Below are 16,804 nucleotides of genomic sequence, written 5' to 3' on the forward strand. Positions count from 1 at the left end.
AGAGGCGACCCCAGGTCACATGCGAGCGAGCCAGCCCTGCCGGCGGGTCGGATAAATGTTTTCGGCGGGCCGCATGTGGCCCGCAGGCCGTAGTTTGAGGACCCCTGGCCTATCTACTCACACTTCTCTTATACCTGTGATACATGGATGGCATCTTAGTTGTCTGGGTGCATGGTAAAGAAGCTCTGGACATATTCCACCAGGCATTCAACGACTTTCACCCCACCAGCAACCTGACAATGAACCAAGAAATACATTTTTATTTATATTTTTCTGGATACTGCAGTAAAAATACTCAATGGACACACTGATACCACCTTACACTGGAAACCTACTGACTGACAAACATATCTACATGCCTCCAGCTACCATCCTAAACCTACCAAAAAAATCCATTGTATACAGCCAGGCTCTATTATACAGCCACATCTGTTCCAATCCTACAGACAGGGATTCTCACCTGAGGCATCTACAACAAGCTTTTTGGAACTAAAATATCCAGCTAATGAAGTCAAGAAACTGATTGACAAAGCTAGAATGGTACTCAGAGAAAACCTGTTGCAAGAAAGGCCCATGTCAGGAACTCCTGTCTACGAGAGGGGAGGGCACACCAAAACGGGAGGAAAAGGCCACTACCACCACCTGGGGAACAGGAAGGGCCAGGAATATCAGCAGGGCACTACGAAGACAGCATCAAGACGGAGAAGAGACCAGACACCGAGAAGAAGGAGGTACCCGATCGGCCCAAGCAGAGAAGACGCTCAAGATGCATGAGAAATATGTGGGGGCTTTAAGTGGGAGGGTTGGAAGTTTAAGTGGGAATAAAATGTCCGAAATCTCTGCCTGTGAGGAAGAGGTTAGTCTGAAAGCAAAGACCCAATCAGATGTGACGTAACACTGATGGGGAGCTTTCAGACTGATAAAAGGCGTCACCTGAGGGGAGCAAGTTCTTCCGAGTGACTAGCCGAATTCTGAGGAGAGATAACGGACAGACGGTTCCCAACTCCACCGCTCCCACTCTAAAGTGAACGGACAACCTACGAATGTGACAGCCCACAAAAAACAATAACAGAACACCACTAGTGGGCACATACAGCTCTCAACTCAAAACAGTTCAATGCATCATCAGCAACTTACAACCTCTACTGAATAATGACAGTTCTCTTTCACAGGTACTGGGGGGCAAACCTTTTCTTGCACACAGTCAGCCTTCCAATCTTAAACAACTCTTCCCTCTTCATCCACAATAATACAGCATCGAATTTGAACATGGACACTGGTACTAGAGTTTGCAATAAACCCAGAGGCCAACTTTGCTGCCACATACACCCAGACAACACAATCACTAGTCCTAACAACATCAGCTACAGGCTCATTCCCTTGCACATCTTCCAACATTGTATACGCCAATAAATGCCAACAGTGCCCTTCAGTTCTTTACATTAAGCATGTTAACAGCTTTAACTAAGACCCTGGCCCTTGGTTCCCGACACCTAGCCTGTGCCGCCTGTTTGTTAGGAAGAACTTGAGCAGAATGATGGTGAGATCCATGTACACTCTTAAGAATGCCATCTTATAACAACTAACTATTTATTAGGCAGCACTTTATAAATTATGATTGTTTACTGTTGAATTGTTTTTAGATGATTTTATGTGATTTTAACTGTACCATATTTATTACTGTAAGCCTGCTGTAAAGCGGGGAGGGCGGGGTATAAATTAGATAATAAATAAATTAATAAGGCAAACAGTTCAAATGTACGCCAAAGGATACATGGACGCAAATCTGACATCAAGAATCAGAAAACTGAGAAACCTGTAGGAGAACACTTCAACCTCCCAGGACCTCCGGGAACCTCAAAGTAGCAGCTTTATTGCAAAAGAATTTCAGAAACTGACTAGAATGGGAAATTGATGAGTTACAAGTTATCACAACACTCAGGACAATGGAACCCCCAGGGTTTAACAGAGATATCTCACTACACATGCTAACCTCATTGGTAAACTCTTTTATTATGATAATTTGCTGCTATTCACAGGTCTTACAAACAGCCTTAATCCAATCTCAGCTACATCTATTGCTCAGCTATTTATGCATCTTGATTCTAATCAGCCCTTCCTGGCAACACCCTCCTCACCCTCTACCTATATGTAATGTTTGGTGACTTCTGTTTCAACGTATCTGAAGAAGTGTGCATGCACATGAAAGCTTATACCCAGAATACAACTGTTGGTCTTAAAGGTGCCACAGGACTCGAACTTTGTTCTGTGTGACTCTCTAGTTATATGTAATGGATGATGGCAGGAGGTTCTAGCCTTAAGAACATAAGAACACAAGAGACGCCAATGTTGGATCAGGCCAATGGCCCATCCAGTCCGACACTGTCACACAGTGGCCAAAAATACCAGGTGCCATCAGGAGGTCCAGCAGTGGGGCTTTTAGAAATCTAGTCAAACACACACAATACCAAACAGCATTTTACTATGTTTTCAGCAGGTTTCATTTAGGTTTCGTTCACAAATTATTGTAGAAGATTGTCAGTTCTTCACAGACGTAGTGGGAAGAAACCTAGGCATAGCTAAAGAGCATGGATTTCCATATGGAAATATTAAATAAGATGCCATGCCGCAGAGATTAGAAATCCTCATACTTACTTGAGGTTGATGTGGTATGCTTGAGGTCACAGACATAAACTTTATAGCAGGGATAAGTACTCAGTTGTTTGCAACATCAACAAGGATTAAGTGTACTGCTGCCTGCTGATGTCAGAGCATCTGCCAATGTGCAATTTCCTGTCATCCAGTATTTTTACAGCCTTACTTTGAGGTAAGGGATCCAACAGAACTTTACATAGCATCATATATCGGCAATGAATACATCAGAAAGTGATACTTAGATTGAAGAGCAGTCTTTCAATTTTGATGGATTCTTGGAGCAATATGCAGTGAATTTCACAAAATTATCATTCAAAACTGTCTTGCAATTTTCACACATGTGGCAGAAACATCTTTAGTTCATATACAAATAAATGAATTCTAATGAATATGCTATTAGCAGGAACATGCAACAGATGGAGGAAATAAAGGTTCCTCTAATATCAAGTGAAGTCATTGTTCTGTTTAGTCGACTCCTATTTACACTGGCTGGTGCTGACTATATTTGGTCAGAAGCAGCATTAAAAAATACTTCAAGATACTTGTTCCACCGCTAAACTATAGCCCTAGCCTTGAATATTCGATGAGGCACTGAATCATTAGCACGCTTTCATTACCTATGAACACATGAAACTGTTTTATACTGAATAAGACCACTGGTCCACCAAGGTCAGTACTGTCTACTCAAACTGGCAGTGGCTCTCCAGGGTATCAGGCAGAGGTCTTTCATATCACCTACTGCTTGGTTCTTTCACTGGAGATGCTGGGAATTGAACCACGGACGTTCTGTATGCCACCCAGTTACTCTGCCGCTGAGCCATGGCCCTCCCCACCTATCATTACACATCTCCTTTTTTAAAAAAACCCTGAAAGCTATTTTGTAAGCTGCAAGTTCCAGAAGTGGACAATGGGAACCTCTGGCTGCATACCTTTCTCTTGTAGCCATTTTTCTACCCACAGCTTGATGCTTTGCATAGGGAAAAAGACATGGGTTTTTATGTTCACCTCTGTGACAAGGTGCGAAAAGCAGCTAGAAAGGGAAAGGATTAGCAGTCCCTTTTCCCAAGTACCTCAGAGGTCACATGTAGTTTATTTAGAACATTCATACCTTGTTCTTTGAGGGAGTGAACAAACATGTGGACAAGGGGGATCCAATAGATGTTGTTTACCTTGACTTCCAGAAAGCTTTTGATAAAGTTCCTCATCAAAGGCTGCTAAGTAAGCTCAATAGTCACGAGATAAAAGGACAAGTCCTTTTGTGGATCAAAAACTGGCTGATTAATAGGAAAGAGAGAGTGAGTATAAATGGGAAATTTTCTCAGTGGAGGGTGGTAAGCAGTGGGGTACCGCAGGCATCAGTACTTAGTCCAATGCTTTTTAACTTGTTCGTTAATTATTTGGAGTTGGGAGTAAGCAGTGAAGAGGCTAAATTTGTGGATGATACAAAGTTGTTCAGGGTGGTGAAAACCAGTGAGGATTGTGAAGCACTCCAAAGGGATCTGTCAAGGATGGGCAAGTGGGCGTCAACATGGCAAATGGGGTTCAATGTGGCCAAGTGCAAGGTGATGCACATTGGAGCCAAAAATCCTAAATATAAATACACGTTGATGGGGTCTGAACTGGCAGAGACTGACCAAGAAAGAGATCTTGAAGTCGTAGTAGATAACTCAATGAAAATGTTAAGACAGTGTGTGACTGCAATAAAAAAGGCCAACACTATGCTGGGGATTATTAGGAAGGGAATTGAAAACAAATCAGCCAGTATCATAATGCCCCTGCATAAATCAATGGTACGTCCTCATTTGGAGTACTGTGTACAGTTCTGGTCACCACACCTCAAAAAGGATATTATAGCATTGGAAAAAGTGCAGAAAAGGGCAACTAGAATGATTAAAGGGTTGGAACACTTTCCCTAGGAAGAAAGGTTAAAGCGGTTGGAGCTTTTTAGCTTGGAGAAACGACGGCTGAGGGGTGACATGATTGAGGTTTATAAGATTATGCATGGGATAGAGCAGGTCGAGAAAGAAGTACTTTTCTCCCTTTCTCACAATACAAGAACTCATGGGCACTCAATGAAATTGCTGAGTGGTTGGGTTAGAGCAGATAAAAGGAAGTATTTCTTCATCCAAAGAGTGATGAACACATGGAATTCACTGCCACAGGTGGTGGCGGCTACAAGCATGGACAGCTTCAAGAGGGAACTGGATAAACATATGGAGCAGAGGTCCATCAGTGGCTATTAGCCACAAAGTATAGATAGGAACTCTTGGTCTGGGGCAAGTGATGTTCTGTATTCTTGGTGCTTGGGGGGCGGGCAACAGCGGGAGGGCTTCTAGTGTCCTGGCCCCACTGATGGACCTCCTGATGGCACCTGGTATTTTTGGCCACTGTGTGACAGAGTGTTGGACTAGATGGGCCATTGGCCTGATCCAACATTGGCTTCTCTTATGTTCTTATGCTTTTATCCCCAAAGAGACTCACAGCATTTCCCAGAAGAAACTTAGTTATAACTCTCAATTAAAATAACGCAGAATAAATGAAGCAAACTGCCAGACCAAAAACAAAGTGGGTGGATAGTTGTTAATCATACTGACTACCCTTAAAGAGCCTCATACAAAATTTGACCATACATGATCTACTAGAGGACAAAAGAATAGATGTAATCCCGACATTCTCGGAAGGCTGTTCCATAATGTAGAGGCCACAGCACTGTAAAAGCACAGGATCAAATGGTGGCAGTTTTTACACGCCTGCATGAAGAGACATTGATGGGATGGGCCAGGATTGCTGCATAGGTTCATGCGGGGAAAGCAGTACTGTTTTCCCCTTATTATCTGAATAGTGTACAACAGAACACTCATGGAAATTCCTAAAACACTTAAGCCAAAGGAGCCCCATGTCCATGTGCCTCACTGGATTGCTCCAGAATAATATATGGTCTCAAGATTCAGACTTGTTACTTGATCAAGAAATGTTATTTGGAATCATAAAAACACACACAGTTAAATAAAACATTTAACATACAGTAGTTGCTCTTATCGCATGCACAAAGGTCCAAAAGCGAGCTACATTTTCAAAAATATACATGGAATGTTAAATATAAACAAATACAACTGTTTCCCTTATCTAGTGTTTAAAGATGTTCCCACCCCCTCCACTGCTATGATAATTGTCCGCAGCATACAGGAATAAGTGGCTTGCATACCTAACACCAGGTAAGGCTGCCTGTAATCCACAGACCAGGAGAAATGATTTTGAGGTGAAAATACACGCATCACCTCAAGCAGCTTCTTCTTTGCCGTTAGACAGCTACTGTGGTGGTCTCTGGCCCTTGTTTCAGGCAAAGGTTCATAGCTGTCCTCATTTGCTGAACTGTAGCCTGAAGATGACAAAGCCTCCTCACATTTCATGTTTGGGCATCTTTGGGGAAATTCACATGGAACTGCCTTGCAGGTCTTTCCTGGAGAAGCCACCAAACAGATCTTACAAATTTCACCTGGACGGTGAACACAGCAGGTGCAGGAGTGGAGGCAGGTCACTTCACATGCGTCAGAGATCTGGATTTTGCCCTATTTGAGTCTTTTACAACTTTCCTCTTCTTCAGAAAAAGAAAAAAGAAATGTGCATTGCTTCCAGCAAACTCCTTGCCCTGCTGGAGTTTGCCACGCCTCCTGCCAAGTCAGCCTTGCATGTCTCAAAACTGACAAAATCACAACCTACAGTAAATCTTATCAAAAACTCTACAGATCTCTCTAAAATATGAGCCAAGTGTTTCCCCCCCCTCTCTCTGAGAAATCAGAAACAAATGCCACCTTCGCACTCATACACAGTCCCTCCTTCTCCTAAGCCTCTGCTGAGGTGAAGTTTGGGGAAGGGGCTTGCCCTGATCTGTGCAATCCAGTTCCCAGGACCAATGTAATTTTGCATACTCCCTCCCTTTGCTGAAACATGAGCATGATCCCCTGCAGCAAGGGAAACAGGAGGATCCTGAGGCACATACAGCACGTAGACTCCTAGGCAGTGTTCAAAAGTGATACTGAAATCAGTTTCTTGTATTTCTCAATTATAGGGGAGTGTGTAACACTAAAGGTGCTTTTTGTGTTCCTTAGGTCTCCACTGGGAATTTAAAACCAAGGATGTTCACAAAATCCCATTAGGGCAGATTTTTTGACCTGAATGTTGATTTGCCTCACCCCCATTCAAAATCCAGGTAGACCATAACCACTGGCAGGAAAAATTTCATTGACATTTTACAAGTCCATATTTCTATGACACTAAGAGCTAAGAAATCCCAGAAAAAGCACATTCATGTGTTGCAAAAACAAAAAACTAAACAAAGAGAAACATTTTCAAAACAAGTTATTCAAAGGGCTAACAAAAACAGAAGGCTAACTTTTGTCATGTTTCGATTTGCTGATACTCTTTCAATATTTATTTATTTATTTAATTCATTTGTACCCTGCTTTTCAGAGGCCCAAAGCTGCTTACATCGTTCTCTTCTCCATTTTATCCACAGTGATTTCCATGTGGGCTTTTAAAATCCTTTTTGGGCAGCCACCTGCAGCTTCCCAAAGTGTCACCTGCTTAGGCGCCATTTTCCTTGTCAAACACCCCCCACACACACAGTCAGCATTACCCCACCTTTGCTGGGGGATGTACAAAAACTGGCAATAGATGGATTGTGATAGCATTGTATATTATATGTATTTATATTATATTTATAGTCTGCCTTGTATGGTGTAAAACAATGTAATTAAATAGCATGAGCGATCTAATAACCAATGCAATAGGATAAGGATTACAAAAATCTGAAAAAGTGCAAAAAAGTATCAGAGACAAGAGTAGAAAACAGTGCAGTAAGAGCAGGATACAACAAAAAGATAATATATAGCATATATACAAGCACACACTACTGTCATCTTTATGAAAGTGCCTTCCTGAACCTTTCTGTTATAATGTCACCATATTCCCTTTTTAAAATGCTATCCTTAACAACTCTGTTTTACATAGTTTCCGAAAATTCTCGGAATTCCCAAGCTTTGATTTTTCAAAAAAAAAAACCCACTAGAAACAAAACTGTTTAGCCTTTCCTTGCTGAGATAAACCTTTCCTCTTCTATCTCTACAACAAAAGGAGCTAGACACTTATATTTTCTAAAATGAAAACTGGGAATTCAGAGAACCTATTAGGTAGATCATTATAACATTATAATGCTATTGGAATCTAGCTATTGCAGATTTTAAAAAGAAAAAAGAAGCCGCCAATGACAGTCATGGTGGTGGTGGGTAGAAATAGCAGGGGAATATCTGCAGAGGAATGGGGCAGATAAAACCCACCACCCAGAACCCCATTGCCACTATGTAAATCGGCAGCTACAGCTGCAACAAGATAACTGTGTTGCTGTATGGAAGACCCCTATAGTACAAAAGAGCAGTCATGAACTTCTGCAACACTTCTGGATGTGAAACCCCTATGGATGTGAAACCCCTAAATCCTAACTGATTACAATCTGGAGGAATCCACTCTTCCCCGTGAAAAATATGCACTGCCTAACATTTTCATTTATTTGTGGCTTGTGTTGTAATATTGGGGGGGGGGGGGAATTTTAAGTTTCCCACTCTGAAGAGGTAGCATAAAAATATTCTAAATAAATAAAATAAAGTTATTAAAATAGTTATCTTCTGCTTTCAGACCACATTGACTCAGAAATATATACAAATGAAATACGAGAGATCAAAACCACTTTTCATGTCATGTGTGCCAATGCTTTAAAACATGAATTATATAGAACATAAATTCAGTTTTAAAAGTGCCCTCTTTTTCTTTCTATCTCTATCAAAATACTCCAAGAAAACAAATACTACATGAAAATCTAGCACATCTGCATTCATTTGAAACCAACACATATACAAAATGTGGCAAGAGAAGTGCCTTTATTCTAATTCATTCTAGAGATACATGAATATATACTTTTAATTTTGTGCATTCTCACAAAGTCCATTTTCATTCAATGGAGGAGTGGGGACTCAAACCCTTAGAGTCCGCACACTTAACCACTACACCAAACTGGCTCTCATACAAAGAGATAACAAAGCTGCTTGAGGACAGAGGAGTTCACTTGTTCTGGAAGGGGTTATACTCTTCCTGAAGGTTTGTAGCTTGGGGGAATGGCTGGATCCTGACCTACAGTTGGAGGACCACATCTCCTCTGTGGCACATTGAGCCTTTTATTAGCTTTGGCTGATAATGACAACTATGGCCTTTCCTCAAGAAGCATGATCTGGTCAGTGATCCATGCTCTTACATCCAGGTTTGATTACTGTAATGCACTTTATGTGGTCTTTGAAAATGGTCTGGAAACTTCATCTCATTCAAAATGCATCATTCAGGCTATCGCCGGGGCAGGATACAGGGATAGTTTCAGCCCAGAGCTGAAATATCTGTACTGGCTGCCCATTAGTTTCTGGGCACAATTCAAAGTTCTGTTTCCTACTTTAAAAACCCTAAATGGCTTGGAGCCAGGGTACTTAAAGACCACCTCTGCCCATATTGCTCAGCCTGCCAGTTAAGATCTGCCTCACAAGCTCTGCTCTCTGTGCCCCTGCCTCCAGACGTGAGGTGCGTGGCAACCAAAGACTGCTTTTTCAGTTAGTGGCACCTCACTTGTGGAATGCCCTTTCTCTTGAGGCTTGTCTGAGGCTATGTTGCTTTCTTTTAGGTGCCAGACCAAAATGTTTCTGTTCACTCAGGCTTTTAATTAAGGTGTTGATATTTTTTTAGCACTCTTTTGGTCTTTGAAACTTATTTTAAGCTATCTGTTGTCTGTTCTTATGATCTATGTTTTTATGCTGAGCTGGGACATTTTTAATGCAGAATTTTAATTAATATCTTTTACTGGTTGGTTTTTATTGTTTTTATTTTGGAAGCTGCCTCCTGCAGGTTCCTAGAGAATGTTCAAAATAAATAAATAAAAACAAACAATAAATATTCTGTCACCAATTCAGAAAACCAAAACACCACCCAGTGCTAGGGGGAGGAAATGGCTACTGTGAGGGAAAAGACTAAAGTGTAGATGGGAATGAGAACATCCAGACTTTCTTACCCACACAATAGTCATCCAGGCTTTGTTGCAATCCTTCCAAAACTTTGGAGCAAAGCAGGTCTAGGGAGAATTGGGGAATATCCAGGGAAACCTTGAAAGATACTGGAATGCACCACAATGCTGTGGGGAAGCAGCAAAAAAACCCACTTCCAGAGAGCATTGAACTCAGGGCAATAAGCTGTGTGAAAATAGCCATAACCTACCTTTGGTCTACAGCACCTCCTACACAACTATTCTGCTGTTCAAATAACCAGCATTCTGGCCTTAATAAATGATTTAACTGCATTTTTGGCAAATTCTGAGTTTCAAAAGGATGTGGATTTTGGAATTAGGAAAATACTCTTGTAGTTTTTTTAAAAAAATGTTTCCCTGCCCCAATAACAAAATGGCATCAATAAATTATGTAGCACTTCAGAGAGCCAGTGTGGTATAGTGGTTAAAGTGTCAGACTAGGATCGGGGAAATCCAGATTCAAATCCTCACTACTCTGCCATGGAAGCTTACTGGGTGACCTTGGGTCAGTCACATACTTTCAGCCTAACCTGCCTCATAGGGTTATTGTGAGGATAAAACAGAGGAAAGGAGAATTATTAAGTGGATCTGGGTCTCCATTGGGGCGAAAGGTGAGATGTACATAAAATAAATATATTGGACAGAGGTGGTGGGTAGAATTCCTAGCCCACGCTAAATATATTTTCAGTGTAAGCAAGGAATTATACCAGAACCCTTTGTAAAAGAAACAGTAATAGATCTGCAGTTACTGATTTACAGGAACCTATCTTTAAACTCTGCCCTTTAGAGGAAAGAAGTATTTGGGGAATTTTTAGCAAAAGCCAATATTTTACAATTGTACAGCACTGAAGCTTAATCTATCTTAAGGTTTTGCCATTTGATATAGTAAAAACAAATGGAAGTAGTAATTTCATAAAAAGAAAGAATAAAATCTTGCAATCAGGAACAGTGGGACAACCAGGACAGTTTAAGTTAGGATCAAATCAGCCACTTCTAAAATGTTTGTATCACTAGTATTTTATACCTATCAAAACTTACCACACACAAAACACTCCCCCCGCACCCAAATACTATTACATATGTGATCCCATATCACAGCAATCTATGACTTTCCAGGAAAAGGGAAGGACTGCCAGTCAATTAACTGATCATATATCTTGCAGCACTTTTGAATGAAACGTTGGAACCTACTTGAAGGTTTCTTCTCTTCAGCGGGGTGAAGTCATCCAGATTAGTTAGGTCACACCTTCTCTAGCTCCAGGCTGGGCTACGCAAATTTTCTTGGAAGTCTCCCCTGGTTGGATTGCCTGACCCTCCAGTCTTAGTATAGCCCAGCTCTGAATATTTTTTGCCATGTTCATTTATTTATTTGCTTGTTTGGGTGGGAAGTGGATGACTTCACCCAACTGAAAAGAAGAAACCTTCAGGTAGGTTCCAATGTTTCTTTCTCCGTCAGTGGGGGAAGTCATCCAGACTGGTTATATATCCCCAAGCTATAACAAGGGAGGCATCCCTCCTTCTTCCTTCCTATTCCACTACCTGTTGCAAAACCCTTCTGGTGAAGGACGCCTCTGCAGAGTCCCATCTAGTCAATTCTGTAATATTTAACAAAGGTATTAAAAAAAAAAAAAGGTATAAAAAGGCTGGACAGCTCTGCAAATCTCATCCACTGGGGCCCTCGTGGAGAAAGCCACTGAAGAGGCTGCCACTCTGGTGGAATGAGCTGTGATGTTCTTTGGTGCCAGTAGGCCCTGTGCCTCGTATCCCTTACTGATACCTGTTCTGACCCAAAAGGCAATTGTTGACTTTGACACTCTTTTCCCTAGTGACAGACTGCTGTGAGAATACAAACAAACTGCCATGCAACAACCTATGCTAATTGTAAGATATCATTTGTTGCACAGTTTTGTTATTTTTTTAGTTTTCCAACTGTGTAGGTACCATTTTTTGTTGTTGTGAGATACAAACAAAGCATCTGAAAGCCTACAATTCTTTGTTCTGGCCAGATACATGTGCAGAGCTCTACACGCATCTAACTTGTGCAAAGCTTTTTCCTTAAGGTCCTTTGGCTTTGGACAGAAAGACAGCAACGGCAGCTGTTGGTTGACATGATATGGAGAGATCACCTTCAGAATAAAGGAAGGGTCCATTCTTAATATCATTGAGTCTTTGTGAAAGATATACAGTTCTTTTCACATTGACAAGGCTGCCAACTCTGACACCCTTCTTGCTGAAGTGACTGCAACTAGAAAGGCAACTTTCCAGGATAAGAATCTTAACTCTACAGTTTTTAAAGGCTCAGATGGCACCTTTGTAAGCGCTTCTAAGATCTTAAAAATGTTCCACGTTAGAAATCTGTACTTGACTGGTGGAGCTAATTGAGTTGTGCCCTACAGGAAACATCTTACACGCTTGTTTGATGATATATTTTCCAGCCTCTAATGTCCCAAGATTGCAGTCAGCATTGCCACCTGTCTTTTTAAAGTGTTAGGCCTCAACCCCTGTTTCCAATCATCATGTAGGAACAGGATCACATCTGTATACATTGAGCTCAATGGATCTAGCCCTCTGGCACTCGCCCAACTCCTAAACGCTCTCCACGTATGACTATGAATGCATCTAATGGCTGGTCTTCTCACCTGCATCATGATGTCTATCATTTGCAAGGAGAAACCCAGTTTTTCTAGATCCGCCCATTCAATCTCCATGCCATCAGCTGCAGCCAGCTTGGGGCAGGGTGACGAATTGGGGCCTGCACAAGCAGGTCCTATATTGCTGGGAATTTCTAAGGGGGATCCACAGACATCATTACCAGTTCCGAAAACCATGGTCTTCTTTGGCCACCGGTGGAGTAGGGCATCTTCTCCCTCTGCCCTGGCATTGTAGTATCTTGTCAGAAACCTGGGAACCTGGTTGTTGTAAGCCGAAGCCAATAAATCCATTATTGTTATCCCAAACCATTCTCCTGGGCCGAGGTTCCTTCTGTTCAGCCAGTCTGCTTCTAGGTTTGCTACACCTTTTAGGTGTTCTGCGTTGATTCCAGTCACATGTTTCTCTGCCCACTGCAGCAGAAGCTTGGCTTCCCTGAATAAGGATTTGGATCTCGTACTCCTGTCTGTTGATGTGTGTCTTTGCCGTCGTATTGTCTGTGGGCACTAATACTTTCTTCTCTTTTAGGAGATTGTGGAAGACCATCACTGTTAGTTGGATACTTGCAATTCCAGCCAGTTTATACTGTGAGCAACTTCCGCTCGACTCCACTTGCCCTGAGCAATCTGCCCATGGCAATGTGCTCTCCAACCTCTTCTACTGGTGTCTGTCATCACCACCAGGTGAGGAGATAGTAGGAAACTCACACCCTCCTCTACGTTTGCTGGAGAAGTCCACCACCTCTGGGAGACTTTTAGTATCTTACCTACCTTGACTTGCTTGTGTCTTTTCCTCCTTATGTCCCTCTGATAGGAAAGCAACTTCCACTGCAGTGGTCTGGAATGAAAACTGGCTCAAGAAATCAGGTCAATTGTAGAAATCATTAAACCCAGGACAGTCAACAGATGCATAAGGTCTACCGACTTCTCCTTGCAAATCCCTTTTACTATTTCCATAATCTTCTCTTGTTTTTCCTTTGGCAGGAACAGCTTGGCCAAACCCGGCAGGGCTCTTTTTGTAGCAGGAACTCCTTTACATATTAGGCGACACACCCCCAATGTAGCTAATCCTCCAAGAGCTTACAGAGCTCTTCTTACAGAAGCTACTGTAAGCTCTTGGAGGATTGGCTACATTAGGGCTGTGTCACCTAATATGCAAAGGAGTTCCTGCTACAAAAATGTATACTGGCCTTCAAGAGAACCAGGCATCTGGAAGGGGTGAGATCACTTTTCTGAAGACTGATCAGGAACTTATGTGCCCAAAGCACATCCATGGCATTCTTGGTATCCTTGATTTCCATGCCGACATCCCTTGCCCTGATCAGTATATTGTCCAGTAAAGGTAAATATGAATTCTTCACTTTTGTAGGCTTGCTACCAATGTGATTAGGACCTTGATAAACACTCTTGGTGATGAGGAAAGGCCAAATGGCCTTGTATTAAAATGCTCATCTTGGAAGGAAAAATGAAGAAACCACCTGGAAGAACTGTGTACGGGAATATGAAGATAGGCCTCCAGGAGCTCCAGGGAAGTCAGGAAGTCATTTTGTTGATTTATTTGTAAGATAGAATGAAGTGATTCCATCCAGAACTTGCATTCATCCACCCAATGGTTTAGACTCTTCAAATTTAAAATCACTCTCCAGTCCCCGGAACTCTTTGGCACCAAGAACAGGCCTGAATATACTCCTTTTAAACATTGGTCTGTAGGAACTGGTTCTATTGCCCCAATCTTGCCACAATAGATATCATCTTTGTTCCGATTTTGGGAACTGGAAAGCATAAAGCGATGTGGATGTAGGAAGGTGAACTCTATCGTACATCCATCCCTGGTTATAGACAGAACCCATTGATCGGATGTCGACCTTTCTCAGGCTTTGGTAAAAAGACTGGAGTCAGCCTCCTATCAGATAGACATGCTGTAGGTTTTTTAATTGACCAGTTCCTGTCCTGCTTGTTGGCAGTGAAAGATCTGTTGGAATCTGGAGTAGGGGTGTGCAAAAAAAAATAAATCGGCCCGATTAGGATTCGGCTGAATTGGGCAGAATCAATTTCGGCTGGCATAAAGACTCCTGCATGTCAATTTCAGCAGTAGGAGCCATTCAGGAGTCTTTCGGCCAGCCGAATGTCATTTCAGCTCCATTATATTCTATGGGCCATTGAAGTCAATGGCGAAAACATAGGGTATATTCTAAGGCTGGAGGGGAGGGGGTTTGAGGGAGAGGCTCCAAACTCACAGGTTAGCTGCTGGAGCCTCTCCCCAAGATACCAACCATGTTTCAAGGACATTGGACCAGGGGGTCCAATTCTACGGGCCCTCAAACGGGTTGCCCCTATCCCCTCCATTGTTCCCTATGGTGGGGAAAAAAGTTACTTTTCCCCCAGAGATCAGTGGGCCGCAGGAGGAGGCAGGAAAGTTCCAGGGGAAAATTTCATCTACATCCATCCCCAAGTTTACATGATTTGGAATCCATTCAGTGAGCAATGTAGTCAGGAACTCATCCAGCTACCCTTGTTATCCCCTCAGCCTGGCTGATGAGATATTCATCTACAAAAGGATAAATTAGAGACAAAAGTCCATCAAAAGGATCAGGTCACCATTTTCAAGACTATGGTCAGTACCAAACCATCCACCACAATTCTTTCAAATATATATATAACAGACTTATTTTGATATCAAAATTTTTTATCAGTTGCCACCCAATGTTTCAAAAAACTTTATACATGTACTGACTTTGCACACCCAGTCTTGCCAAGATCAATAAAACAGTCATATTGTTGTAACATTTTTGAAATGCAGAGACAAGTCTATAAAACTACAACATGTTTCTACATTCTATATTGACTCAGGATTAAGGTTTTTGAAAGTAGAACAGCAGCATTAACATACACATGTGCACACTTCAGGTTGTTACATTTAAATACTTTAAATTTCAAATACTTTAAATTTGAATTAAAAGCCAAATTATTTCAAGTCTTGCATTAAACTCACCAATGCTATAGTATCTCTTGAGATCTGTGCGCCTAATGTCCTTTGGCTGACTGCTTTTTTTCTTTTTTTTCTCTCCATCAGTGACGTAGTCTTCCTTATCCCCAGAAATTTTGACATTTTCTTGGGAACCATTAGTTTGTGCCAAGATGACTTTGCTTCCATCATCTTTCCCAGTCTGAATTCTGCATGCAGGGGTTCCACAAGCATTACCAGATGCTGTGTCTGCACTTTGTTTTGCTGCTCTCTTCTTTCTCAGACTAAAAAGAATAAAATAACGTGAATTGGCAAACCTGGTTTTGGCAAATAAGTTAACAACGTCAGTATTTATGAGATGAAGCCAGAGTTTCTGTACCACTAACAGTGCATCATTCCACTGGCGTGAGCTCCTGCAAAAGAGGTATGATCCATCAGCAGGAGGTTCCTTACATCTGAAGAAGGATCTAATGTTTGCAGGAACAGAAACTTTGGATCCACTCTGCCAATTTATGTACCTCAACTAATTATTAAACTGGACACATAATAAAATTCTTAAGGCCTTCTGTTCTTCCCTTGGTAGAATGAGACCCAGTGCTGTTCCCCCTTTAGTTCAGACTATTGACATTATCAGAGCAGCATGGGACAAATACTGCAGATGCTGACCCACCACTTGGGTAATACCAGAAGGGACATGCATAATATGGTTTATCTCAAATGATACCATACTGATGTAATACATTTGGCTAACATTTACTTATTATGTCATATCATCTAAAGTTATGATTTTACAGTCAGCTGCCCCAGCTTTATGACCAACGTTGTTTTTACAGAAACATGCCATTCATTTCACTCAAGGTTATTTTATCAGTACCTTCTGATACATGTTTTATTTGGGACTCGCAGAACATCTACAAAAGAAATATGCATGACTCACTGAAGTACAAAGAGCAACTGTTTGTTGCATGAGTAAGATTCAATATCGTTCCCTAACTTACATTTAGTTAGGAAATTCATAGCATCTATCAAGACACTTTTGAATTTTCATTAATTTTTGTTTAAGTACCCTGATAAGTTTCTTTAACCTAAGATAAAGACGCAGTAAAAAAACAACAACCAACAATTGAAATTGTGAAGTTCAGTCACACCATCACTGGCATTCACTCTCTTATAATGCACCCTCAAGAGCTGTTTTTACAACAACATATTCCAACAACAACCTTGGAATATGCTTAAGCCAAGGACACCATTAAAACTAGGAGATAGTCATTAAGTGATCACTCTAAATCTTAACAATGGGTGAAAAAGACCGATGTGCTTTACATATAGATTATATAGCAAGATAAAATTTGACACATCATAGCAACCCTCAATCACATTGGGTACAAGTGCCATTTGGAGAGAGCCACTTGGAGAGGAAAA

General features: G+C 41.5%; 1 protein-coding gene across 1 annotated transcript in view; it reads right to left on the reverse strand.

Annotated features, from left to right (window-relative positions):
• NCOA7 (nuclear receptor coactivator 7) overlaps positions 1-16,804 on the reverse strand; it is a 113,255-nt gene that overhangs the window by 58,083 nt on the left and 38,368 nt on the right. The window contains exon 3 of the mRNA XM_015423829.1: positions 15,410-15,666. Within this exon, the coding sequence (XP_015279315.1) occupies positions 15,410-15,666 (257 nt within the window). The remainder of the gene's footprint in view (positions 1-15,409; positions 15,667-16,804) is intronic.

This window comes from Gekko japonicus, unplaced genomic scaffold (assembly GCF_001447785.1).
Source record: "Gekko japonicus isolate JY-2015 unplaced genomic scaffold, Gekko_japonicus_V1.1 scaffold186, whole genome shotgun sequence".
NCBI lineage: Eukaryota > Metazoa > Chordata > Lepidosauria > Squamata > Gekkonidae > Gekko > Gekko japonicus.